At 49.4% G+C, this 25,776-nt stretch overlaps 1 protein-coding gene across 3 annotated transcripts in view; it reads left to right on the top strand.

The window, feature by feature from the left end:
- The first annotated feature begins 16,332 nt into the window (after window positions 1-16,332).
- slc66a2 (solute carrier family 66 member 2) overlaps window positions 16,333-25,776 on the top strand; it is a 46,497-nt gene continuing 37,053 nt past the window's right edge. Inside the window, exons 1-4 of one of the 3 annotated variants that reach the window (XM_043688610.2) lie at window positions 16,333-16,484; window positions 16,567-17,002; window positions 22,581-22,714; window positions 25,458-25,502. In XM_043688610.2, coding sequence (XP_043544545.2) covers window positions 16,794-17,002; window positions 22,581-22,714; window positions 25,458-25,502 — 388 coding nt within the window. In that variant the 5' untranslated portion in view covers window positions 16,333-16,484; window positions 16,567-16,793. Of the gene's footprint in view, window positions 16,485-16,551; window positions 17,003-22,580; window positions 22,715-25,457; window positions 25,503-25,776 lie in introns of those variants that run through there. The other 2 variants (XM_043688611.2, XM_087986247.1) reach the window with 2 other exon arrangements.

Genomic DNA, 25,776 nt, shown 5'->3' with positions numbered 1-25,776 from the left:
TGAGGGGGAAAGATTGGGGGGCATGAAGGGGGGCGAGGGGGAAAGATTGGGGGGCATGAGGGGGCGCGAGGGGGAAAGATTGGGGGGCATGGGGGGGGAAAGATTGGGGGGCATGAGGGGGAAAGATTGGGGGGCATGAGGGGGAAAGATTGGGGGCATGAGGGGGGGCGAGGGGGAAAGATTGGGGGCATGAGGGGGGGCGAGGGGGAAAGATTGGGGGCATGAGGGGGGGCGAGGGGGAAAGATTGGGGGCATGAGGGGGGGCGAGGGGGAAAGATTGGGGGCATGAGGAGGGGTGAGGGGGAAAGATTGGGGGCATGAGGGGGGGCGAGGGGGAAAGATTGGGGGCATGAGGGGGAAAGATTGGGGGGCATGAGGGGGGGCGAGGGGGAAAGATTGGGGGGCATGGGGGGGCGAGGGGGAAAGATTGGGGGGCGAGGGGGAAAGATTTCGGGGCATGAGGGGGAAAGATTGGGGGGCATGAGGGGGAAAGATTGGGGGGCATGAGGGGGGAAAGATTGGGGGGCATGAGGGGGGCATGAGGGGGGAAAGATTGGGGGGCATGAGGGGGGCGAGGGGGAAAGATTGGGGGGCATGAGGGGGGCGAGGGGGAAAGATTGGGGGGCATGAGGGGGGCGAGGGGGAAAGATTGGGGGGCATGAGGGGGGCGAGGGGGAAAGATTGGGGGGCATGAGGGGGGCGAGGGGGAAAGATTGGGGGGCATGAGGGGGGCGAGGGGGAAAGATTGGGGGGCATGAGGGGGGCGAGGGGGAAAGATTGGGGGGCATGAGGGGGGCGAGGGGGAAAGATTGGGGGGCATGAGGGGGGCGAGGGGGAAAGATTGGGGGGCATGAGGGGGGCGAGGGGGAAAGATTGGGGGGCATGAGGGGGGCGAGGGGGAAAGATTGGGGGGCATGAGGGGGAAGATTGGGGGCATGAGTGGGGCATGAGGGGGAATAATTGGGGGGCATGAGGGAGGCGAGGGGGAAAGATTGGGGAGCATGAGGGGGAACGATTGGGGGGCATGAGGGGGAAGATTGGGGGGCATGAGTGGGGCATGAGGGGGAATAATTGGGGGCATGAGGGGAAAGATTGGGGGGCATGAGGGAGAATAATTGGGGGCATGAGGGGAAAGATTGGGGGGCATGAGGGAGTCGAGGGGGAACGATTGGGGGGCATGAGGGAGTCGAGGGGGAAAGATTGGGGGGCATGAGGGGAGCATGAGGGGGAAAGATTGGGGGGCATGAGGGGGAAAGATTGGGGGGCATGAGGGGGGGGGGGCGAGGGGGAAAGATTGGGGGGCATGAGAGGGCGAGGGGGAAACATTGGGGGGCATGAGGGGGCGAGGGGCATGAGGGGGGGCAAGGGGGAAAGATTGGGGGGCATGAGGGGGGCGAGGGGGAAACATTGGGGGGCATGAGGGGGGCGAGGGGGAAGATTGGGGGGCATGAGGGGGGCGAGGGGGAAGATTGGGGGGCATGAGGGGGGCGAGGGGGAAGATTGGGGGGCATGAGGGGGGCGAGGGGGAAGATTGGGGGGCATGAGGGGGGCGAGGGGGAAAGATTGGGGGGCATGAGGGGGAAAGATTGGGGGGCATGAGGGGGGGGCGAGGGGGAAAGATTGGGGGACATGAGAGGGCGAGGGGGAAACATTGGGGGGCATGAGGGGGCGAGGGGCATGAGGGGGGGCAAGGGGGAAAGATTGGGGGGCATGAGGGGGGCGAGGGGGAAACATTGGGGGGCATGGGGGGGCGAGGGGGAAGATTGGGGGGCATGAGGGGGGCGAGGGGGAAGATTGGGGGGCATGAGGGGGGCGAGGGGGAAGATTGGGGGGCATGAGGGGGGCGAGGGGGAAGATTGGGGGGCATGAGGGGGGCGAGGGGGAAAGATTGGGGGGCATGAGGGGGGCGAGGGGGAAAGATTGGGGGGCATGAGGGGGGCGAGGGGGAAAGATTGGGGGGCATGAGGGGGGCGAGGGGGAAAGATTGGGGGGCATGAGGGGGGCGAGGGGGAAAGATTGGGGGGCATGAGGGGGGCGAGGGGGAAAGATTGGGGGGCATGAGGGGGGCGAGGGGGAAAGATTGGGGGGCATGAGGGGGGCGAGGGGGAAAGATTGGGGGGCATGAGGGGGGCGAGGGGGAAAGATTGGGGGGCATGAGGGGGGCGAGGGGGAAAGATTGGGGGGCATGAGGGGGGCGAGGGGGAAAGATTGGGGGGCATGAGGGGGGCGAGGGGGAAAGATTGAGGGGCATGAGGGGGGCGAGGGGGAAAGATTGGGGGGCATGAGGGGGGCGAGGGGGAAAGATTGGGGGGCATGAGGGGGAAAGATTGGCGGCATGAGGGGGGCGAGGGGGAAAGATTGGGGGCATGAGGGGGGCGAGGGGGAAAGATTGGGGGGCATGAGGGAGGCGAGGGGGAAAGATTGGGGGGCATGAGGGGGGCGAGTGGGAAAGATTGGGAGGCATGAGGGGGGGCGAGGGGGAAAGATTGGGGGGCATGAGGGGGCGCGAGGGGGAAAGATTGGGGGGCATGGGGGGGGAAAGATTGGGGGGCATGAGGGGGAAAGATTGGGGGCATGAGGGGGGGCGAGGGGGAAAGATTGGGGGCATGAGGGGGGGCGAGGGGGAAAGATTGGGGGCATGAGGGGGGGCGAGGGGGAAAGATTGGGGGCATGAGGGGGGGCGAGGGGGAAAGATTGGGGGCATGAGGAGGGGTGAGGGGGAAAGATTGGGGGCATGAGGGGGGGCGAGGGGGAAAGATTGGGGGCATGAGGGGGAAAGATTGGGGGGCATGAGGGGGGGCGAGGGGGAAAGATTGGGGGGCATGGGGGGGCGAGGGGGAAAGATTGGGGGGCGAGGGGGAAAGATTTCGGGGCATGAGGGGGAAAGATTGGGGGGCATGAGGGGGAAAGATTGGGGGGCATGAGGGGGGAAAGATTGGGGGGCATGAGGGGGGCATGAGGGGGGAAAGATTGGGGGGCATGAGGGGGCGAGGGGCATGAGGGGGGGCAAGGGGGAAAGATTGGGGGGCATGAGGGGGGCGAGGGGGAAACATTGGGGGGCATGGGGGGGCGAGGGGGAAGATTGGGGGGCATGAGGGGGGCGAGGGGGAAGATTGGGGGGCATGAGGGGGGCGAGGGGGAAAGATTGGGGGGCATGAGGGGGGCGAGGGGGAAAGATTGGGGGGCATGAGGGGGGCGAGGGGGAAAGATTGGGGGGCATGAGGGGGGCGAGGGGGAAAGATTGGGGGGCATGAGGGGGGCGAGGGGGAAAGATTGGGGGGCATGAGGGGGGCGAGGGGGAAAGATTGGGGGGCATGAGGGGGGCGAGGGGGAAAGATTGGGGGGCATGAGGGGGGCGAGGGGGAAAGATTGGGGGGCATGAGGGGGGCGAGGGGGAAAGATTGGGGGGCATGAGGGGGGCGAGGGGGAAAGATTGGGGGGCATGAGGGGGGCGAGGGGGAAAGATTGGGGGGCATGAGGGGGGCGAGGGGGAAAGATTGAGGGGCATGAGGGGGGCGAGGGGGAAAGATTGGGGGGCATGAGGGGGGCGAGGGGGAAAGATTGGGGGGCATGAGGGGGAAAGATTGGCGGCATGAGGGGGGCGAGGGGGAAAGATTGGGGGCATGAGGGGGGCGAGGGGGAAAGATTCGGGGGCATGAGGGAGGCGAGGGGGAAAGATTGGGGGGCATGAGGGGGGCGAGTGGGAAAGATTGGGAGGCATGAGGGGGGGCGAGGGGGAAAGATTGGGGGGCATGAGGGGGAAAGATTGGGGGGGCGAGGGGGAAAGATTGGGGGGCATGAGGGGGGGGCGAGGGGAAAAGATTGGGGGTCGAGGGGGAAAGATTGGGGGGCATGAGGGGGGGGGGCCAGGGGGAAAGATTGGGGGGCATGAGGGCGGGCGAGGGGGAAAGTTTGGGGGGCATGAGGGGGGGCGAGGGGGAAAGATTGGGGGGCATGGGGGGGGGCGAGGGGGAAAGATTGGGGGGCATGGGGGCGTGCAAGGGGGAAAGATTGGGGGGCATGAGGGGGGGGCGAGGGGGAAAGATTGGAGGCATGAGGGGGGGCGAGGGGGAAAGATTGGGGGCATGAGGGGGGGCGAGGGGGAAAGATTGGGGGCATGATGGGGGGCGAGGTGGAAAGATTGGGGGCATGAGGGGGGGGCGAGGGGGAAAGATTGGGGGCATGAGGGGGGGGGCGAGGGGGAAAGATTGGGGGCATGAGGGGGGGGCGAGGGGGAAAGATTGGGGGCATGAGGGGGGGGCGAGGGGGAAAGATTGGGGGCATGAGGGGGGGGCGAGGGGGAAAGATTGGGGGCATGGGGGGGGGCGAGGGGGAAAGATTGGGGGCATGAGGGGGGGCGAGGGGGAAAGATTGGGGGCATGAGGGGGGGCGAGGGGGAAAGATTGGGGGCATGAGGTGGGGGCGAGGGGGAAAGATTGGGGGCATGAGGTGGGGGCGAGGGGGAAAGATTGGGGGCATGAGGGGGGGCGAGGGGGAAAGATTGGGGGCATGAGGGGGGGGCGAGGGGGAAAGATTGGGGGCATGAGGGTGGGCGAGGGGGAAAGATTGGGGGGCATGAGGGGGGGCGAGGGGGAAAGATTGGGGGGCATGGGGGGGGGCGAGGGGGAAAGATTGGGGGGCGAGGGGGAAAGATTGGGAGGCATGAGGGGGACAAGGGGGAAAGATTGGGGGGCATGAGGGGGAAAGATTGGGGGGCATGAGGGGGAAAGATTGGGGGGCATGAGGGGGAGGCGAGGGGGAAAGATTGGGGGGCATGAGAGGGCGAGGGGGAAACATTGGGGGGCATGAGGGGGCGAGGGGCATGAGGGGGGGCAAGGGGGAAAGATTGGGGGGCATGAGGGGGGCGAGGGGGAAACATTGGGGGGCATGAGGGGGGCGAGGGGGAAGATTGGGGGGCATGAGGGGGGCGAGGGGGAAGATTGGGGGGCATGAGGGGGGCGAGGGGGAAGATTGGGGGGCATGAGGGGGGCGAGGGGGAAGATTGGGGGGCATGAGGGGGGCGAGGGGGAAGATTGGGGGGCATGAGGGGGGCGAGGGGGAAGATTGGGGGGCATGAGGGGGGCGAGGGGGAAGATTGGGGGGCATGAGGGGGGCGAGGGGGAAAGATTGGGGGGCATGAGGGGGAAAGATTGGGGGGCATGAGGGGGGGGGCGAGGGGGAAAGATTGGGGGGCATGAGGGGGGGGGCGAGGGGGAAAGATTGGGGGGCATGAGAGGGCGAGGGGGAAACATTGGGGGGCATGAGGGGGCGAGGGGCATGAGGGGGGCAAGGGGGAAAGATTGGGGGCATGAGGGGGGGCGAGGTGGAAAGATTGGGGGCATGAGGGGGGGCGAGGGGGAAAGATTGGGGGCATGAGGGGGGGGCGAGGGGGAAAGATTGGGGGCATGAGGGGGGGGGCGAGGGGGAAAGATTGGGGGCATGAGGGGGGGGCGAGGGGGAAAGATTGGGGGCATGAGGGGGGGGCGAGGGGGAAAGATTGGGGGCATGAGGGGGGGGCGAGGGGGAAAGATTGGGGGCATGAGGGGGGGGCGAGGGGGAAAGATTGGGGGCATAGGGGGGGGCGAGGGGGAAAGATTGGGGGCATGAGGGGGGGCGAGGGGGAAAGATTGGGGGCATGAGGGCGGGCGAGGGGGAAAGATTGGGGGCATGAGGGGGGGCGAGGGGGAAAGATTGGGGGCATGAGGTGGGGGCGAGGGGGAAAGATTGGGGGCATGAGGTGGGGGCGAGGGGGAAAGATTGGGGGCATGAGGGGGGGGCGAGGGGGAAAGATTGGGGGCATGAGGGGGGGGCGAGGGGGAAAGATTGGGGGCATGAGGGGGGGCGAGGGGGAAAGATTGGGGGCATGAGGGGGGGCGAGGGGGAAAGATTGGGGGCATGAGGGTGGGCGAGGGGGAAAGATTGGGGGCATGAGCGTGGGCGAGGGGGAAAGATTGGGGGGCATGAGGGGGGGCGAGGGGGAAAGATTGGGGGGCATGGGGGGGGGCGAGGGGGAAAGATTGGGGGGCGAGGGGGAAAGATTGGGAGGCATGAGGGGGACAAGGGGGAAAGATTGGGGGGCATGAGGGGGAAAGATTGGGGGGCATGAGGGGGAAAGATTGGGGGGCATGAGGGGGAAAGATTGGGGGGCATGAGGGGGGCGAGGGGGAAAGATTGGAGGGCATGGGGGGGCGAGGGGGGAAGATTGGGGGGCATGAGTGGGGCATGAGGGGGAATAATTGGGGGCATGAGGGGAAAGATTGGGGGGCATGAGGGAGGCGAGGGGGAAAGATTGGGGGGCATGAGGGGGAAAGATTGGGGGGAATGAGGGGGGGCGAGGGGTAAAGATTGGGGGGCATGAGGGAGCGAGGGGGAAACATTGGGGGGCATGAGGGGGGCGAGGGGGAAGATTGGGGGGCATGAGGGGGGCGAGGGGGAAGATTGGGGGGCATGAGGGGGGCGAGGGGGAAGATTGGGGGGCATGAGGGGGGCGAGGGGGAAGATTGGGGGGCATGAGGGGGGCGAGGGGGAAGATTGGGGGGCATGAGGGGGGCGAGGGGGAAGATTGGGGGGGCATGAGGGGGGCGAGGGGGAAGATTGGGGGGGCATGAGGGGGGCGAGGGGGAAGATTGGGGGGCATGAGGGGGGCGAGGGGGAAGATTGGGGGGGCATGAGGGGGGCGAGGGGGAAGATTGGGGGGGCATGAGGGGGGCGAGGGGGAAGATTGGGGGGGCATGAGGGGGGCGAGGGGGAAGATTGGGGGGGCATGAGGGGGGCGAGGGGGAAGATTGGGGGGGCATGAGGGGGGGCGAGGGGGAAGATTGGGGGGGCATGAGGGGGGCGAGGGGGAAGATTGGGGGGGCATGAGGGGGGCGAGGGGGAAGATTGGGGGGGCATGAGGGGGGCGAGGGGGAAGATTGGGGGGGCATGAGGGGGGCGAGGGGGAAGATTGGGGGGGCATGAGGGGGGGCGAGGGGGAAGATTGGGGGGGCATGAGGGGGGGCGAGGGGGAAGATTGGGGGGGCATGAGGGGGGGCAAGGGGGAAAGATTGGGGGGCATGAGGGGGGCGAGGGGGAAACATTGGGGGGCATGAGGGGGGCGAGGGGGAAGATTGGGGGGCATGAGGGGGAAAGATTGGGGGGCATGAGGGGGAAAGATTGGCGGCATGAGGGGGGCGAGGGGGAAAGATTGGGGGCATGAGGGGGGCGAGGGGGAAAGATTGGGGGGCATGAGGGGGGCGAGGGGGAAAGATTGGGGGGCATGAGGGGGGCGAGGGGGAAAGATTGGGGGGCTTGAGGGGGGCGAGGGGGAAAGATTGGGAGGCATGAGGGGGGGCGAGGGGGAAAGATTGGGGGGCATGAGGGGGAAAGATTGGGGGGGCGAGGGGGAAAGATTGGGGGGCATGAGGTGGGGGCGAGGGGGAAAGATTGGGGGGCATGAGGTGGGGGCGAGGGGGAAAGATTGGGGGGGCGAGGGGGAAAGATTGTGGGGCATGAGGGGGGGCGAGGGGGAAAGATTGGGGGGCATGAGGGCGGGCGAGGGGGAAAGATTGGGGGGCATGAGGGGGGGAGAGGGGGAAAGATTGGGGGGCATGAGGGAGGCGAGGGGGAAAGATTGGGGGGCATGAGGGCGGGCGAGGGGGAAAGATTGGGGGGCATGAGACGGGCGAGGGGGAAAGATTGGGGGAATGAGGGGGCGAGGGGGAAAGATTGGGGGGCATGGGGGGGGCAGGGGAAAGATTGGGGGGGCATGAGGGGGGCGAGCGGGGGAAAGATGGGGGGGCAGGGGAAAAATTGGGGGGGCATGAGGGGGGCGAGCGGGGGAAAGATTGGGGGACATGAGGGGGGCGAGCGGGGGAAAGATTGGGGTGCATGAGGGGGTCGAGGGGGAAAGATTGGGGGGCGAGGGGGAAAGGTGTGGGGGTGTGAGAGGGTAAGGGTGGGGGGGTAAAGTTTGGGGGGGTTGACGGGGAAATGTTGGTGGCCGTGAAGGTGGTGAGGGGAAAAGGTTGGGGGGAGTGAGGGAGAAAGGTTGGGGAGTTTGAGGGGGGTGAGGGGGAAAGGTCGGGGAGCGTGAGGGGGAAAGGTTGGGCGTGAAGGTTGTTGGGGGAATGTTGGGGTGATGGGGAAGGTTGGTAGGGTTGAGGGGAGAAGGTTGAGGGGGGTGAGGGGAAAAGGTTGGGGTGTGTGAGGGGAAAAGGTTGGGGGTGTGGAGGTGAACGGGAAAAGGTTGGAGGTGGGTGAGGGGGAAAGGTTGGAGGTGGGTGAGGGGCGGTGGTGGGGGTGGGTGAGGAGGAAAGGTTGGGGTGTGGGTAAAGTTGGGGTGTGAGGGGGTAAAGTTGGGAGTGGGGGTAAAGATGGGGGGAGGGAAGTTGGGCAATGGGGTAAAGATGGGGAGGTGTGGGGGGAAAGGTTGGGGAGCATGAGGGGGTGAGGGAAAAAGGTTGGAAGGGCGTGAGGGGGAAAGGTTGGAGTGGCGTGAGGGGGAAAAGTTGGGGAGCATGAGGTGTTGCGGGGGGAAAGGTTGGGAGGGCGTGAGAGGGGTGAGGAAAGGAAAGGCTGGGGACAGTGAGGGATTGTGGGGGAAAGGTTGGGCGTGAGAGGGGTGAGGGGGAAAGGTTGGGGGATGTGAGGGGTAGAAAAGGCAAAGTTCGAGATAAGGGTGAAGAGGAAGCAGTGAGGGGGTGATGGGTCGGGTGGATGGAGTGAGGAAAGGAGAGGGCAGATGAGTGAGGGAATGGGGCAGAAATGGCAGGAGTGGAAGGCGTGAAGAGCTGGGTAGAAGGGAAGTTAGAGGAAGGTGGGGCAGGAAAAGCAAGCTGAAGGAGAATGGGTTTGAATAGCAAAGAGTGAGGAAGAATAAGTAAAGAAAAGTTGGGAGGGGTGTAAGTGGAGCACAGAGAGGGTGAACAAGGGAATAGGGGAGGAAGGGGAAAGAAGAATAGAGAGATGGATGCAGAGTAGGAGGGGGAGAAAGTGGCTTCTGGGTAGGCAACACACTGGGTGAGGAGGTCCTGAGAGATACAGGAGGGCTGTGGAGGCTGGATGATTTATGGGGAAACGGTGCCATTGTGGTAATGACACTGGAATAATCATCCACAGGCCCAAGCTAATGCTGTTGGGGCCTTGGTTTGAATCTCACCATGGCAGTTGGTGTGCAATTTAAATTAAGTTCATCAATCTGGAATTAAAAGCTAGCCTCAATGATGATGACCATTAAACTATCGTCAATTGTGTAAACGCCTGAAATTTAGAGAAGGAATCTCCGATCTGGTCCAGGAAGTAGAACAATTGTACCACCTGACCTTGAAGTCATGAAATACCACAGCAGAACAATACAATCACTTGAATTGGTATTGTCTTGTTAACTTAATAAAACATCAGAATTGCTTCACGCGGTGATCATCTAACAAACTTGATACTGAGTTTTCATTGTTCTGATAGTGAATTGCTTTTAGCATTTTTGTTTAAATTAGTAGAATTGCAGGTAGATATGATAGTGAAGAAGGCATTTGGTATGCTTTCCTTTATTGGTATTGAGAGTATTGAATAGAGGAATTGGGAGGTCATGTTGCAGCTGTAACAGGACGTTGGGTAGGGCACTTTTGGAATATTGCGTGCAATTCTGGTCTCCTTCCTTTTGGAAGGATGTAGTGAAACTTGAAAGGGTTCAGAAAAGATTTGTAAGGATGTTGCCAGGGTTGGAGGATTTGAGCTATGGGGAGATGCTGAATAGGCTGGGGCTGTTTTCTTTGGAGCCTTGGAAGCTGAAGGGTGGCCTTACAGAGGTTTATAAAAGCATGAAGGAGCATTGATAGGATAAATAGACAAAGTCTTTTCCCTGGGTTGGGGGAGTCCAGAAGTAGAAGGCATAGGTTTAGGGTGAGAGGGGGAGAAAAGTACAAAAGAGACCTAAGGGATAACCTTTTCATGCACAGGGTAGTGTGTATATAGAATGAGCTGTCAGAGGGAGTGGTGAAGGCTGGTACAATTGCAGTATTTAAAAGGCATCTGGATGGACATATGAATAGGAAGGGTTTAGAGGGATATGGGCCAAGTAATGGCAAATGGGACTAGATTAGGTTAGGATATCAGATTGGCATGTATGAGTCGGACCGAACAGTCTGTTTCTGTGCTGTACATCTTGTGACTCTATTTATTCTGGATTCTGTCAAAGCGAATAGTTTACTCTTTGTTAAATACTTTATCACTAAACTGTCAGTCCACTAAACTGTCAGTCAGTAAGCTTACTGGCAACAACAACAATTTTATTCTTTATTCTTTCATGGGAACATTGTCATTGCCAGCAAGGCCAGCATTTATTGCCAATCCCTAGTTGCCCTTGAGCTGAGTGACTCCTCGACCAAATCCAGAGCACAGTTAAACAATTAAACAATTACTGTAGGTCTGGAGTCACATGCAAGCCAGACCAGGTAAGCCTTTGTGAACCACGTGGGTTTTTAATGATGGTATGAATGTACAAATTAGGAGCAGATCATTTGACTCATTGAGGCTGCTCTGCTATTCAGTAAGATCACAGATGATCAGTTTGTGCCAAAAGTTCCTCATTCCCATCTATCCACGATAACCTTTGTTGATATTCTTATTTGCTAAGGGAATCAATGATTTAATTGTCGCCAATGCTGAGACTTTCTTTTTATTTTAAAAAAATCCCACTGCCATGAACCCAAACCCTCGGAGCATTAGTTAAGGCCTCTGGACTATTAGTTCAGGGCCACTGTGGCAATGACTCCCCCAATAGTGCCATTTGTTAAGGGTTATCAAATAAAATGTGACAGCAAGCCTTGTAAGATAGTCAAACAAGTGACCTTGGTCAAAGATTTTTTTTAAAGTAAGGAGGAAATGAAATGTAAAGAAGTTAGAGAGATTCAGGAGGGAAATACAGTGTTTAAGATCCAAGTAGCTGAAGAAATGACTACCACTGAAGGAATGATGAAAGTCAGTGATCCTCAAGAGCCCAGAAGTGAGGGGAGTTGAGAGATCTTGGACAAGTTACAAGGCTGGAGGGGATTAGACTGTGAAGAGCAATGAATGGAGTGATTTTTTTTATAGAATCATAGAGATGTACAGCATGGAAACAGACCCTTCGGTCCAACTCATCCATGCCGACCAGATTTCCCAACCCAAACTAGTCCCACCTGCCAGCACCTGGCCCATATCTCTCCAAACCCTTCCTATTCATATACACATCCAAATGACTTTTAAATGTTGCAATTGTACCAGCCTCCACCACATCCTCTGGCAGCTCATTCCATACACGTACCAGATTTGAATTTGAAAATTTTAACCTTGTCAGAAAGGGAGCCATTGTAGCTCCGCAGGCATGATAGATAAAGACTGGGGCTGGTAAAAGCACAGCAGGTCAAGCAGCATCAGAGGAGTTAACATTTCAGGTAGGAACGTTGACTCCCCCTTCTCTGCTGCTTGACCTGCTGTGCTTTTTCCAGCTCCATTCTTCATCCACTCTGGCTCTCCAGCATCTGCAGTCTTCATTATATCCAGCAATCATGCATGATGAACAAATGGGATCTGATGTAAGTTAGGATATGAGCAGCAGAGTTTGGATGAAATGAGGTACCTTTGTATGTGGCTCTTAGTGACCATTTGATGTGTATGGGATATCTGACAGTATCATAGAACCATTGCATTACAGCAAAATGTAATTGACCCATCATGTCTGCATGATATCTGTCTAAAATAGTTTTCTTAAAATGTCCATGATCGTTCTACCAAAAGGTATTGCCCTTCATTTCCACGTTGAACATTACCTATCAACTAACCATCCAGTCCATCAACTTGTCAGTGTTCTTTTGAAGTTCTACACTGTTCTTCTCTGTGTACAATGTTTTCAAGTTTTGTATCATCTGCAAACATGTCACCTCCATACCAAGATCTAGATCAATAATATATCTCTGGAAAAGCAAGGATCCCAGTTTCAACCCTAAGTTGATAATGCTACATTCCTCCAGACAGGAAAATATTATGATGAGAACCTGAAACCCAATAGGGTTTTCTATTTGCTATTGTAGAATAAGGTATTGTCTCTTCCCAGTTAAGTTGGATTCACTCAGGAAAGACTGTGGAATGAATCTGTAGCTCAGAAGCAGTAGTGGGAATGGGTATGACCTGACCATCAGCAGGAGAAATATTCCTGCCACTCAGCCAAATTTGAATCAGTGTTGTTACTGTTTTTATTCCAAGAGCTATAATTATTATCACAAGTCTGTTGTATGGCATTATATTAAATTACTTTTGGAAGACCATGTGCACCACATCGCATTATCCTAATCAACCCTTACTGTTACACACCAGAAGTTAGTTAAGCATGATTTACCTTAAGAAATCCTGGCTGATTCTTTCTAATTCACCCATATTTATTCATGTAGTCATTTAATTCTATCTTGATTTACTATTCTAAAGGTTTCCCCATCAGTGAAGTTAAACTAACTGGTCTGTAGTTGCTGGGTTTTTCATTATGACCTTTTCTCGACAAGGGTTTTTATAGTAGCACCACCCCAAGTCCAGGGAAGACCAAACATTATGGCCAGTATTTCTACAGTTTCCATTCTCACTTCCTTTGGTATCTATCCTTGGATATCTGTCTTCGGTTCCAGGTGCCATATCTGTTATAAGAACATGTAAAGCATGAGTTATATGGGAAAGTGGTTTCAGTGGTAAAGTGTGGTGCATAAGAACAAGGAGCATAAAGCCCTCAGCTAAATGTGTAACTTTTGAGATGTGAGTGATATTGATTACATGAAGTTTGCAGCTTGTGATCGAACTTTAATGATTCAACCAACATTTAGATCTTGGCTTTTTGTTAGATATTATAAAAAATGAGACCATAATTCTGCCACTGATATAAGGGCTGAATTTAACAATATGAACTTGGGTGCTTGGCTTGTCCACCTTCAAGGAGACAAATGAAATAAGTACTTAGCGTCATAGAGATGTATTGCATGTAAATAGACCATTTGATCCATCTCATCCATGCTGACCAGAGATCCTAAATTAATTTAGTCCCATTTGCCAGTACTTGGACCATATTCCTCCAAACCCTTCCTATTCATGAACCCATCCAGATGCTATTGTAATTGTACCAGCCTCCACCACTTCCTTGGGCAGCTCATTTCACCACCCTTTGCATGAAAAAGTTGCCCATTAGGTCGCTTTTATATCTTTCCCCTCTCACCCTAAACCTATGTTCTCTAGTTCTGGACTCCCCTAACCCAGGGACAAGACCTTGTCTATTTAACCTATTCATGCCCCTCATGATTTTATAAACCTCTATAAGGTTGCCCCTCAGCCTTCAACGCTCCAGGGAAAACAGCCCCGGCCTATTCAGCCTCTCCTTATGGCTCAAACTCTCCCACCCTGGTAACATCCTTGTAAATATTTTCTGAACCCGTTCAAGTTTCACAACTTGTTTCAAAATGGATTGACAATGTTGAACTCTGTGGATATTTTAACTAGTTTGTCTTGGCACCTTTTTAAAAATACCTTGGTGCGGTCATCATTAGTGTTTGTCTGGCACTCTATCCCTTTTACAGAATACTCTTGGATATGAAAATGTGGTGCAGGAGTTTTGCATATGTCAATTTATTGAAACTGATGATGGCCGTGGTTTTGATTATAATCAGAATCAGCCATTAAAGACTATAGTGCCCTGGAGTACACTGGTACAATTGATCCATTCTGCATGTGTGTAGCCAAAGTCAATGACTTTGCAAATTCTCTGTTTGCCTTAAAGTGGATTGGATAAATGAGAAAATATGTACAAGGAGTATTGAAGTGACAAAATCATTAATGTAAAACTATGCAACCAAAAAATTCAGTCCAAACCAATGACATGTATTGTCCTATGAACTATTTTCCTCAAAATGTAAAGGCTTGTTTCTGTCATATCCAGCATGTCTTCATATCATGCCCTCCACTTAGCATTACTTCCTTCACTGGCCCTCAAAGATCAGCAAGTCAGCCTTTGTGTGGAGCCGCAGAAAATGAGGGAGATACTAAATGTGTATTTTGCATCAGTGTTTACTGTGGAAAAGGATATGGAAGATATAGACTGTAGGGAAATAGATGGTGACATCTTGCAAAATGTCCATATTACAGAGGAGGAAGTGCTGTATGTCTTGAAACGCATAAAAGTGAATAAATCCCCAGGACCTGATCAGGTGTACCCTAGAACTCTGTGGAAGCTAGAGAAGTGATTGCTATGCTTCTTGCTGAGATATTTGTATCATTGATAGTCACAGGTGAGGTGCCGGAAGACTGGAGGTTGGCTAACGTGATGTCACTGTTTAAGAAGAGTGGTAAGGACAAGCCAGGGAACTATAGACCAGTGAGCCTGATGTCAGTGGTGGGCAAGTTGTTGGAGGGAATCCTGAGTGACAGGATGTACATGTATTTGGAAAGGCAAGGACTGATTAGGGATAGTCAACATGGTTTTGTGGGTGGGAAATCATGTCTCACAAACTTGATTTGAGTTTTTTGAGGAAGTAACAAAGAGGATTGATGAGGGCAGAGCGGTAGATGTGATCTATATGGACTTCAGTAAGATGTTCGACAAGGTTCCCCATGGGAGACTGATTAGCAAGGTTAGATCTCACGGAATACAGGGAGAACTAGCCGTTTGGATACAGAGCTGGCTCAAAGGTAGAAGACAGAGGGTGGTGGTGGAGGGTTGTTTTTCAGACTGGAGGCCTGTGACCAGTGGAGTACCACAAGGATCGGTGCTGGGTCCTCTACTTTTTGTCATTTACATAAATGATTTGGATGCGAGCATAAGAGGTACAGTTAGTAAGTTTGCAGATGACACCAAAATTGGAGGTGTAGTGGACAGCGAAGAAGGTTACCTCAGATTACAACAGGAACTAGACCAGATGGGTCAATGGGCTGAGAAGTGGCAGATGGAATTTAATTTAGATAAATGCGAGGTACTGCATTTTGGGAAAGCAAATCTTAGCAGGACTTATAAACTTCATGATAAGGTCCTCGGGAATGTTGCTGAACAAAGGGACCTTGGAGTGCAGGTTCATAGCTCCTTGAAAGTGGAGTTGCAGGTAGATAGGATAGTGAAGAAGGTGTTTGGTATGCTTTCCTTTATTGGTCAGAGTATTGAGTACAGGAGTTGAGAGGTCATGTTGCGGCTGTACAGGACATTGGTTAGGCCACTGTTGGAATATTACGTGCAATCCTGATCTCCTTCCTATCGGAAAGATGTTGTGAAACTTGAATGGGTTCAGAAAAGGTTTACAAGGATATTGCCAAGATTGGAGGATTTGAGCTATAGGGAGAGGCTGAACAGACTGGGGCTGTTTTCCCTGGAGCATCGGGGCTGAGGGGTGACCTTATAGAGGTTTACAAAATTATGAGGGGCATGGATAGGGTAAATAGGCAAAGTATTTTCCCTGGGGTCGGGGAGTCCAGAACTAAAGGACATAGGTTTAGAGTGAGAGGGGAAAGATATAAAAGAGACCTACAGGGTAATATTTTCACGCAGAGGGTGGTACATGTATAGAATGAACTGCCAGAGGAAGTTGTGGAGGCTGGTACAATTGCAACATTTAAGAGGCATTTGGATGGGTATATGAATAGGAAGGGTTTGGAGGGATATGGGCCTGGTGCTGGCAGGTGGGACTAGGTTGGGTTGGGATATCTGGTCGACATCAACAGGTTGGACCGAAGGGTCTGTTTCCACACTGTATATGTCTATGACTCTATGAATATCACCCCATTCGACTGTCCAGGTGTGAAGGATGTGGCTGTTCAACCTAATCCAAGGTTCCATGTTGACTAGGAATCTGAAACTCAGCACGATTTTCTATTTGCTGTTACAGTATGGAATATTGACTCTTCCCAGTTAAGGTGGACTCACGTAGGAAAGATTGTGGAATTGATGTGTAGCTTGGAAGCAGCGGTGGGAATGGTATGACATGACCATAAGCAGGGGTAGCAATTATGTTTTGACTTCTGCTATTGGCGTTGCTGAAGACGAAAGTTAATTTAAAGCTTGAATAAAGTCACCGTCTGACCAGGTGTTGGGGGATAATAGTTATACATTTGTGTACCACCTTATTTACATATTATGGTTTCCTTCCGCCCATCATTCTTGAGTCAGTGTTCTCTGGAAAGTTAGAATGTTTTCACTGTGTATTAGTGCAAGATAAGAATAGGTAGCACAGCACGGAATGAGAAACGTACTCCACAATATCAGGACTTATGGCTTCCTATAACATTCTTATCTCGCAGTCTATATACTTTTATTGTGTTGGGGTGTGGAGAGAGGGTGAAGCAGGAATGATAAGTTAACTTCTTGTCGGATCATTTCTCTGCTGTACGTGTGTCCCTCGAACTTGTGTGAAATGCCTTATTTTGCAGCTTCGTATATCTATTAGTGAGGAGACATCACGTGGACCCCTTGCAATCAATTAAAACATTTCTTCACTCTCTTTCCGTCGTAGGTGGGATTAAATTATGCATTTAATTTTAAAAAAAGAATCAGGAAGAGAGACGAGCGCATTTCAATTTATTTTTACATTTCAGTTGTCGGCGTGGCATTGAGGAAATCCGGATGTTTGGGTGACATCAGCAGAGCTGGGACGGGCACTCCACTGCTCACATTTCATTCCACCAACTACAGCGCCGTTTCAAGCCGTTTCCAGGACCTCTTGCACAGCAATGCAGCAGGCGGCTGAAGCTGGCGGCTTTGGTGACTGAGGAGGCCAAACGTTCCTCTTGGCCGCCTGGCCGGGATTTATTTTTCCACGAACATGGAAGAGGGTCTGAGCTCCCTTAAGCAGTTCGCCCTCCCTGTCGGTAAACTGGCTTCTTGGATTGCAGCGGTGGCAATGATGTTTGGTGGAGTAGTGCCCTACATTCCTCAATACAGGGATATCAAGCGCACACAGAATGCAGAGGGGTTCTCCATCTACGTTTGCTTGGTGTTGCTTGTGGCTAATATATTGAGGATATTATTTTGGTAAGTCCGCTTTCCGTTTGTAACGAACCCTTCGCTAATTTCCGATCATGCTGGGCGAACTGGTTTAACCAAATACTTTCGAACTGTCAATTTGACAAATGTAACAGTATTTCTTACAGTACCAGGAAAACATGAAGTTGTGGGATGGCATTGTGGCTAATCCTACTCAACTGAATTGAGTTTTTAATCTTTAAAAGAAAGATTGGCAATCTTTGAGAAGTTTAGTTACAGAGTTTAATTACACTTCTGTATATGAAGACGCTACTTTATATGTGCAGTGGAAAGTGTTTTTTAATAGGATTTTGGGGGTTGGGGAATCTTAACTCTCATTTAATCATCTTTGAGACTAGGAGTTACTAGGCAATGTTCAATTTGTACCACTGACTGTAAAATGTTTTATCATCAGAATATAAAGTTGAAGCATGGTAAACTGACCCGAAATTTGCTACATTGATGTTATTAAACATAAGCTCGACTGTTGTGAATCTTCAAGTGATGAATTCCTGTGATTGCCCAGAAATTGTTGGATCTGGGCATATCAGTGAGCTGGATTTATTCCCCTTTTAAGCTGTAATTAATTGTCTCAAACTGCTGAAATAATTAATTGATAACAGTGTGACAAAGGCAATGGTGAACCTAGTCAGTGACAGAGTTAGTAGTTCATTTCCTCATCTACCTGTAATAAGATATAAAAATTTGAATAGCTAGCAAAACCCTAAAATAATAGCTTTGATGTCAACAAAAACAACAATAATTTACATAGCATCTTTTACTGTAATAAAAATCCCAATGCACTTTGCAGGGAGTTCTAAAACAACATATGATTTGGACAACAAAAGGGGTTAGTTCAGACGACAAAGCTTGATCAAAGAGATGGGTTTTAAGGAGAGTCCTGAAGGAGAAAGTCAGAGTAGTTTGAAGTGAATGAAGATGTTCCAGAGCTTGGGGCCTAGACAACTGAAGGCTGGCCTGCTAGTGGTGGAATGATTCAAATTGGAGTTGCACCAGGCCAGAGTTATAATAACAGGGGTTGTGTGGTTGGAGAAAACTCCAGATATCAGAAGGAGTGAAGCCATGGTGCATTAGAAAACAGGGATGAGATATTAAACTATTTAAACGAAGATCACTGAACGCATGCTTTCATAGAGAATAACAGCCATGTGAATCAGACTGCTTCCTGCCCAGAGTTCAGGTTGCTTTGTAGTTCTTTAAATTCAGGAAGTAGATGTGATTTGCTGTCTACATGCTAAAGCAACATAGTTTAAATTACCATAAAGTATGTGTGGCTTCTGGAATTAATATACTTGCCAATGAGTGAACCTGTATACTTTGGCAGGGTGGAAACGTAATAACTCTGACATACTGAAAGGAGTTGAGTATTAATTTCACTCTGACCTAAAATCTACAGTCGATGCTGGATATAAATGATTTGGATGTGAACATAAGAGGTATGGTTAGTAAGTTTGCAGATGTCAGCAAAATTGCAGGTGTAGTGGACAGTGAGGAAGGTTACCTCAGAGTACAAAGGGATCTTGATCAGATGGGCCAATGAGTTGAAGAGTGACATATGGTGTTTAATTTAGATAAATGTGAAGTGCTGCAGTTTGAAAAGACAAATCGGGGCAGGACGTATACACTTAATGGTAAGGTCCTAGGGAGTGGTGCTGAACAAAGAGACCTTGAAGTGCAGGTTCATAGTTTCTTGAAAACGAAGTCGCAGGTAGATAGAACAGAGAACAATATGGCGCAGAACAGGCCCTTCGGCCCTCGATGTTGTGCCGACCTGTGAACTAATCTAAGCCCATTCCCTACACTATCCCATCATCATCCATGTGCTTATCCAAGGATTGTTTAAATCTCTCTAATGTGGCTGAGTTAACTACATTGGCAGGCAGGGCAATCCATGCCCTTACTACTCTCTGAGTAAAGAACCTGCCTCTGATGTCTGTCTGAAATCTATTACCTCTCAATTTGTAGTTATGCTCCCTCATACAAGCTGAGGTCCTCATCGTAGGAAAAAGACTTTCCCTGTCTACCCTATCTAATCCTTTGATCATCGTATATGTCTCTGTCAAATCCCCTCTTCGCTGCCTTCTTTCCAGTGAGAACAGACCCAAGTCTCTCAGCCTTTCCTCATAAGACCTTCCCTCCAGACCAGGCAACATCCTGGTCAATCTCCTCTGCACCTTTTCCAATGATTTCACATCCTTCCTGTAATGGGGCGACCAGAACTGCACACAGTATTCCAAGTGCAGCCACACTAGCGTTTTGTATAGTTGCAGCATGACATTACAGCTCTGGAACTCAATCCCTCTACCAATAAAACCTAACACACCGTATACCTTAACAGCACTATCAACTTTGGTGGCAACTTTCAGGGATCTATGTACATGGACTCCAAGATCCCTTTGCACATCCACACTATCAAGAATATTTCTATTGATCCAGTATTCTGCCTTCCTGTTATTCTTCCAAAGTGAATCACCTCACATTTTTCTTCATTGAACTCCATTCGCCACCTCTCAGCCCAATATTGCAGTTTATCCAAGTCCCTCTGCAACCTGCAATACACTTCCACACTGTCCACTACTCCACCGACTTTAGTGTCATCTGCAAACTTACTAACCCATCCACCTATGACTGCGTCTAAGTCATTTATAAAAATGGCATTTACAAACAGCAGTGGTCCCAAAACAGATCGTTGTGGCACACCACTAGTAACTGGACTCCATATCTTCCATCATCCCCCACTCGCTGCCTTCTTACAGAAAGCCAATGTCTAATCCAAACTGCTAAATCACCCTCAATCCCATGCCTCTGCACTTTCTCCAACAGCCTGCCATGTGGAACCTTATCAAAGGCTTTACTGAAATCCATGTACACCACGTCAACTGCCCCACTCTCATCCGCACGCTTGATCACCTTCTCAAAAAACTCAGGTTTGTGAGACATGACCTGCCCTGACGAAATCTGCAATCAAATTGTTGCTTGCTAGATGATTATAAATCCTATCTCTTATAATCCTTTCCAAAACTTTTCCTACAACAGACGTAAGGCTCACTGATCTATAATTACCTGGGTTATCTCTACTGCCCTTCTTGAACAAGGGCACAACAGTTGTAATCCTCCAGTCCTCTGGTACTAAACCTGTAGACAATGACGACTCAAAGATCGAAGCTAAAGGCTCTAACACTACCTCCCTAGCTTCCCAGAGAACCCTCTGATAAATTCCATCCGGCCCAGGGGACTTATCTACTTTCACTCCTTCTGGAATTGATAATACTTACAAACCTCGATCCTTTCTAGTTTAATATCTTGTATCTCATTCTTCTCCTCTAAAATATTCTCCTAGATAGATAGGATAGTGAAGAAGGTGTTTGGTATACTTGCCTTTATTGGTCAGAGCATTGAGTATAGGAGTTGGGAGGTCATGTTGTGGCTGTTAGATCATTATTGGAATACTGCATGCAATTCTGGTCTCCCTGTTATAGGAAGGATGTTATGAAACGTGAAAGGGTTCAGAAAAGATTTACACGGATGTTGCCAGGGTTTAGAGGGTTTGAGCTATAGGGAAAGGCTGCATATACTCGGGCTAATTTCCCCAGAGTGTTGGAGGCTGAGGAGTGACCTTATAGAGGTTTATAAAATCACGAGGAGATGGATGGGGTAAATAGACAAGGTCTTTTCCCTGGAATGAGCTGCCAGTTGTGAAGGCTGGTACAGTTACAACATCCAAAAGGCATCTGGATGGGTATATGATTAGAAAGGGTTTAGAGCGATATGGGCCAAATACTGGCAAATGGGACTAGATTAGCTTAGGATGTCTGGTCGGCATGGACAAGGTGGACCGAAGGGTCTGTTTCTGTGCTGCATATCTCTATGACACTAACCCATCAATACTACTAGTGTGCTCATGTAGCACTTGCTGTGTTTTTTATATAATTGCTAGTTAGTGGAAGACCATTGGAAACATTAAGGCCCCATTAATAGTCTTTACGCCATTAAATACTAGCCTTAATGTACTGCGATGAGTTTAATTAGTTTTTACAAAACCAATGCAGTAATTTCTCTTGGTTACGCAAAGTTAGGGCCTTCTGACGCAAGGGTAGTGTCCTTATTAAGATTGTCCAGATTATAGTGCCAGCTGTCCAAGACATTTCAAAACATTTCTGTACAGATTGATTAAGAATATTTACAGGGAGCGTGATGACAAATTATTTTTTGCAGGATGTCATCCAACAGTTTTTCATGTCTTCCTCACTGTAAATTGCTGGGTTTTTTTCCACAGATCAAGTATTTGGCTTCACTCCCCATTATTTTGGCAGTAAACTTTGGGACAGTGCAAATTACAGTGTGCTACAGAGTGTGCAGTGCAAGATCCGGATGGACATGTGTTGGGTGCAACACATTGCCAAGGCCTGGCCCAGAGCAGAATTTAATAAAGATTGTGTTTTGGAGTAATTGCTGCAGTCAGATAGTGTAGGAGTGGTTATGTATAGGCATAATATTCAGGTTGCGCTTAATTTGAATGAGGTGACAGTGAAATTTTACAAATAGACATTAGGGCATCCTAGAGCATATTTATCTCCTGGTTAGCTTACACTTCCATAGGCATGTTTAATTCTTGTCTGCAGTACACACTTCGCATATAAGCTCAACAAATCATTTGGTAAAGTCAGCAAAAAAAAATCAAACTATGCCTGTCTTTAAAATCATTCAACATATTATTTATTTGCAGTGCCAACAATCTGCAACCCTGTTGTTAAAATTTTCTTGCCCAAAATCAGTTGGATCAACAATCATAGCATCTGTGCAGTACGAAAAGAAACCATTCAGCTTATCAAGCCTGCACTGACCCTCCTAAGAGCATCTCACCCAGACTCTGCCTCATCACTGTAACTCTGAATAGGGTTTTCACCATAGCTAACCCACCTAATCTGCACATCCTTGATCACTCTGGGGCAATTTAGCATGGTCCATCCACCTAATCTGCACACCTTTGGACTGTGGGAGGAAACTGGAGCACCTGGCTGATACAGAAATGGGGAGAATGGGCTAACTCCGTACAGAGAGTTTCCCAAAGTTGGAATCAAACCTGGGGCCCTGATGTTGTGAGCTAACAGTGCTAGGTTGCTTCACACAATACCTTATGCCCAGAGTTATTTAGTGACATTGTTTTTTTTTTAATGAATGTAATTATAAAATAATTTGCTAGTGTTGAGGTGAAAAAATAAAATTATTAAATATAAGGATGTTCACAAACTAAACAAATAATTTGAAAGTTTTTTTTCATACATTTGTGATGAATGTTGGACTGGTTTAAGCAGGCAGACTTGTTGTATGACATTTAATGAAAAGCTGGACATTGAATAAGGGAATGGAGAGATTTGGGAAGATTTCGAATGGGAGAATGATAAATGGTCCAAATGACTGTTTTAATACCTAGATTCCATTTAATTCTATGTATATCTGATTAAGTTATAAGTATTCATACATTTTTAATAATGTTATAAGGATAGTTTGTTTAAAATAAATTGTGTAGTTTGAATTGTGAATCTAATGTATTCTCTCTTTTAAGGTTTGGAAGGTACTTTGAACCACCCCTTTTATTACAAAGTATAATCATGATCATTACCATGCTGGTGATGTTGAAGTTATGTACTGCTGTTCGTGTAGCCAGTGAACTCACAACACGACGCCGTGCCTTTACAGGTTAGTGACAATCAAATATAGGCAGCCTGAACACCAGCAATTTGAAAATGTTTAAACGAGACAAAATCTTTTTTTTGTGATAAAAAAATCAGATAAACCAGGTTCCATTTTGAAAATATTAAAAAAATTTAGACAATATAGCAATTTTAGAATTATTTTCCTGAGCTGCCAGTTCTGATTCAGTCACACTATGCTACTTTCATGTTCAAGACAAGGTAAGGGTGCTGAGCATTACACTCTTAATAGCCATTTGTGAAGGAAGAAATCAGAGTTAATCATGAAGTAAAATTTAAAAAAATTCAACCATTTCAGACATATACATGTTGCCAGGGCATGTGGAACTTGAACCAACTATCTTTCTAGGGTGCTTGATAACCCAAATGATGCCCTCCACCTATTTGTACTTAACCTCAATTGAAACACTTTATAATTTACTTTGGCGGGGTGGGGTATCAGGGACGAAATACATTTGAGAAGCAAAGTCCATACAAAAGGACTGCACCAACCTAACCTCGTTCAAAACACACTTTTAAACCTTCGTCATCATCAGCCATCACTCACTACTGAGTATAATTGTCTACCTAGGAAATTCCATGTCACTGGTCATGAATTCTGTGGTCTTACATGGTTGGTGAGCCAGATCCTATAGTTGTATCTACTGAAATTGAACAAACTTACTGCAATTGTGCTGGTTTTCAATGTAGCAAAATTATGTGTGCTAAATTGCCAGAATGTGAAAGTAAGAGGCTCAATTGTTCTTCTTGTCTCTCAGCACTTCTCATTCTTCCTTTTTCTCTCTCTCTTTTCTCCACTGGACGCATGTATGCGCATGCGCGCACACACACACCCCCCACCACCACCAATTCTTGAGTTGCCTTTTCTTCGCCTTCGAAAAAGTATTATTGAGCATTAGCAATTTATTCTTGTTTTGGAAGGGATTGTAGGAGGAAATTCAGCCCTACCTTGGTATGTGCCAAATATCATCCCAACTTTTCAGCATTCCTAAAGCTAAATATTCCGTTCAGATATTAGCAGTTGTGATGGGGAGAAGGTAGCAGATGCTGACTATTTATGCCAAACAAAAGTCATGTTTGTGTGTTGCTTTAAATGCTGCAAATCTGGCAACACTGACTTGAGGGCATTAGCTTCTGCAAAGCTTTAAATTAAGAACAAAACATGTAGTTTCAACCAGTAAATTAACTCCAGGGTAGTGTTCATAGAGAAATGTACAAAACTGCATCCTGTAATTTAAAAAAAAGATTTATATCATAGATTAATGTAAATCATCATTAGACTCTGGTGTGTCCCCTGCAACCTTGTCCTTTTCTATTTGAAGAGTGCAACATTAAATATTGGGTATTGATAAAATTTGACTTGTAACAATGATTCTAGATTAAAGATAAATCATTCTGCCCTCTAAGTCAGTATTGCTTGCATTGTATCTAACTGAATAATATTCCCAGAGCATGCTTTGATCCAAGACCAAGTATATTTTTGTTCAGAATATTAAAGATTGCAAATGTGAGGTTCTGCAGATTTAAATTTAGTTCCTCAAATTGCATTCATTTATGTGGAAAATATAATACTTATAAGAGGGCAGAAATTAAAGAAACATTGGAACAGAGGAGCTGGATGTTGAACAGTGTAGTTATTTACTAGTCTCAGTTCAGAGACTTCTAAAATAATCTTGTTTTAAATTGATTTGACTCCTATTAGATAAGCTTCCTTTTTGAAAGGATGTGTATCAAGTGAGATTTATCTTCACACAAATGTCAGCAATTAAAGAAAAAACGATGCAATCCAATAAGGGAGGGTAAAGATGTCTGAATTTGGGAATGACATTTTACCCCTTATAATAATTCATTGATCTACTTAATCTGCAATATGCTTCTCTTAATAATGTGTCCTTTGGTAGTTCACAATCAAGAATATATCATTTGTGCCTAGATAATGAATTTACTTATGTTTTCTCACCTTTGGGAATATCACTTTCAAGCCTGATGGCCAGATAGTAGTCAGGATCAAGGGCCATTACTGACTTCTGTTCTTTGCACCTGTCTAGCTTCATGGTACTAATCCTCTACATGACTTCTTGGTGCTCTGCTGCCAGTTAGCTTGATGTAGGTTGTCTTTGGATGACTCTACCACATTATAGTCAGGAAGGCTTGGAGGGCAGGTAGAGGTCGGATAATTTTGACTCAGAGTACATTGTGCTGTAACTAGCAGCTAAAGATTGGAAGGATGTGGGCAAACCATGGATATTTTCTGAAAGATGAGAAAATGAAGCAAATATAAAACACATCTCAACTTGGCAACTGTCTGAATTCAGACTGTTGCAGTTCCTCAACTATATTTTCAGTTTAATGTTCCTGGTCCAGTGCTGGTTCATGCTGTTACTAAAGCATTTAAAGTTAAGAGATTGAAGTGTAATTTTCACAACAAAATGTCCCGTTTTTTATTACTACAACGTGTTGTGTGCTTATTTTAAACTGTTGTACTCTTGTCTCGTCTGAAAATCGACGACAGTCACAACCATATCATCGAAAGGTTGTACTGCTAAAATTTCTTCTAGATGTGGAGAGGGGTAATATGTATTTCTAGTCTTAGATATATATGCTTTACTAACATCTCTGCTGTTTCAGCAAAAGTATCGGTATACGGTGATTCCTTAAAAATACTGGGCTAAATCAAAATCAATTTTGCCTCTTGTCTTTTCTTTCTGGCTTTTGGTCTGTGTTAACAGACAATAAAGATGAAGAAGTCAAAACTCCTAGGAAGTTCTTTCTGGGTATGTATACACCCATGTAGCATGTACATGTCTCAAGATTTATCCCATTTGAGTCTGCATTTTTTTTCCAATTTTCATTTTGCATGAATGTTTTTGAGTAGCGAAGACTTGGTGCGCGCAGCCTCTTTGCATTAGACAGGAGTATCTGTACAAATTGAAATAAAATGAGGGTGGTTAGACCATTATGAACATTCAAGGCTTTGAACATGCTGGTAATGGAATACTGAACATGTCAATACATAATTTGATTCTTTCTTCCTCTGCTCAATGTGAT

This window comes from Chiloscyllium plagiosum, unplaced genomic scaffold (genome assembly GCF_037043375.1).
Source record: "Chiloscyllium plagiosum isolate Xiang-an unplaced genomic scaffold, Cpla_swu_hap1 HiC_scaffold_4, whole genome shotgun sequence".
Classification (NCBI taxonomy): domain Eukaryota; kingdom Metazoa; phylum Chordata; class Chondrichthyes; order Orectolobiformes; family Hemiscylliidae; genus Chiloscyllium; species Chiloscyllium plagiosum.
The sequence above is the reverse complement of the archived record's forward strand: the minus strand, read 5'-3'. Positions and strand labels throughout refer to the sequence as shown.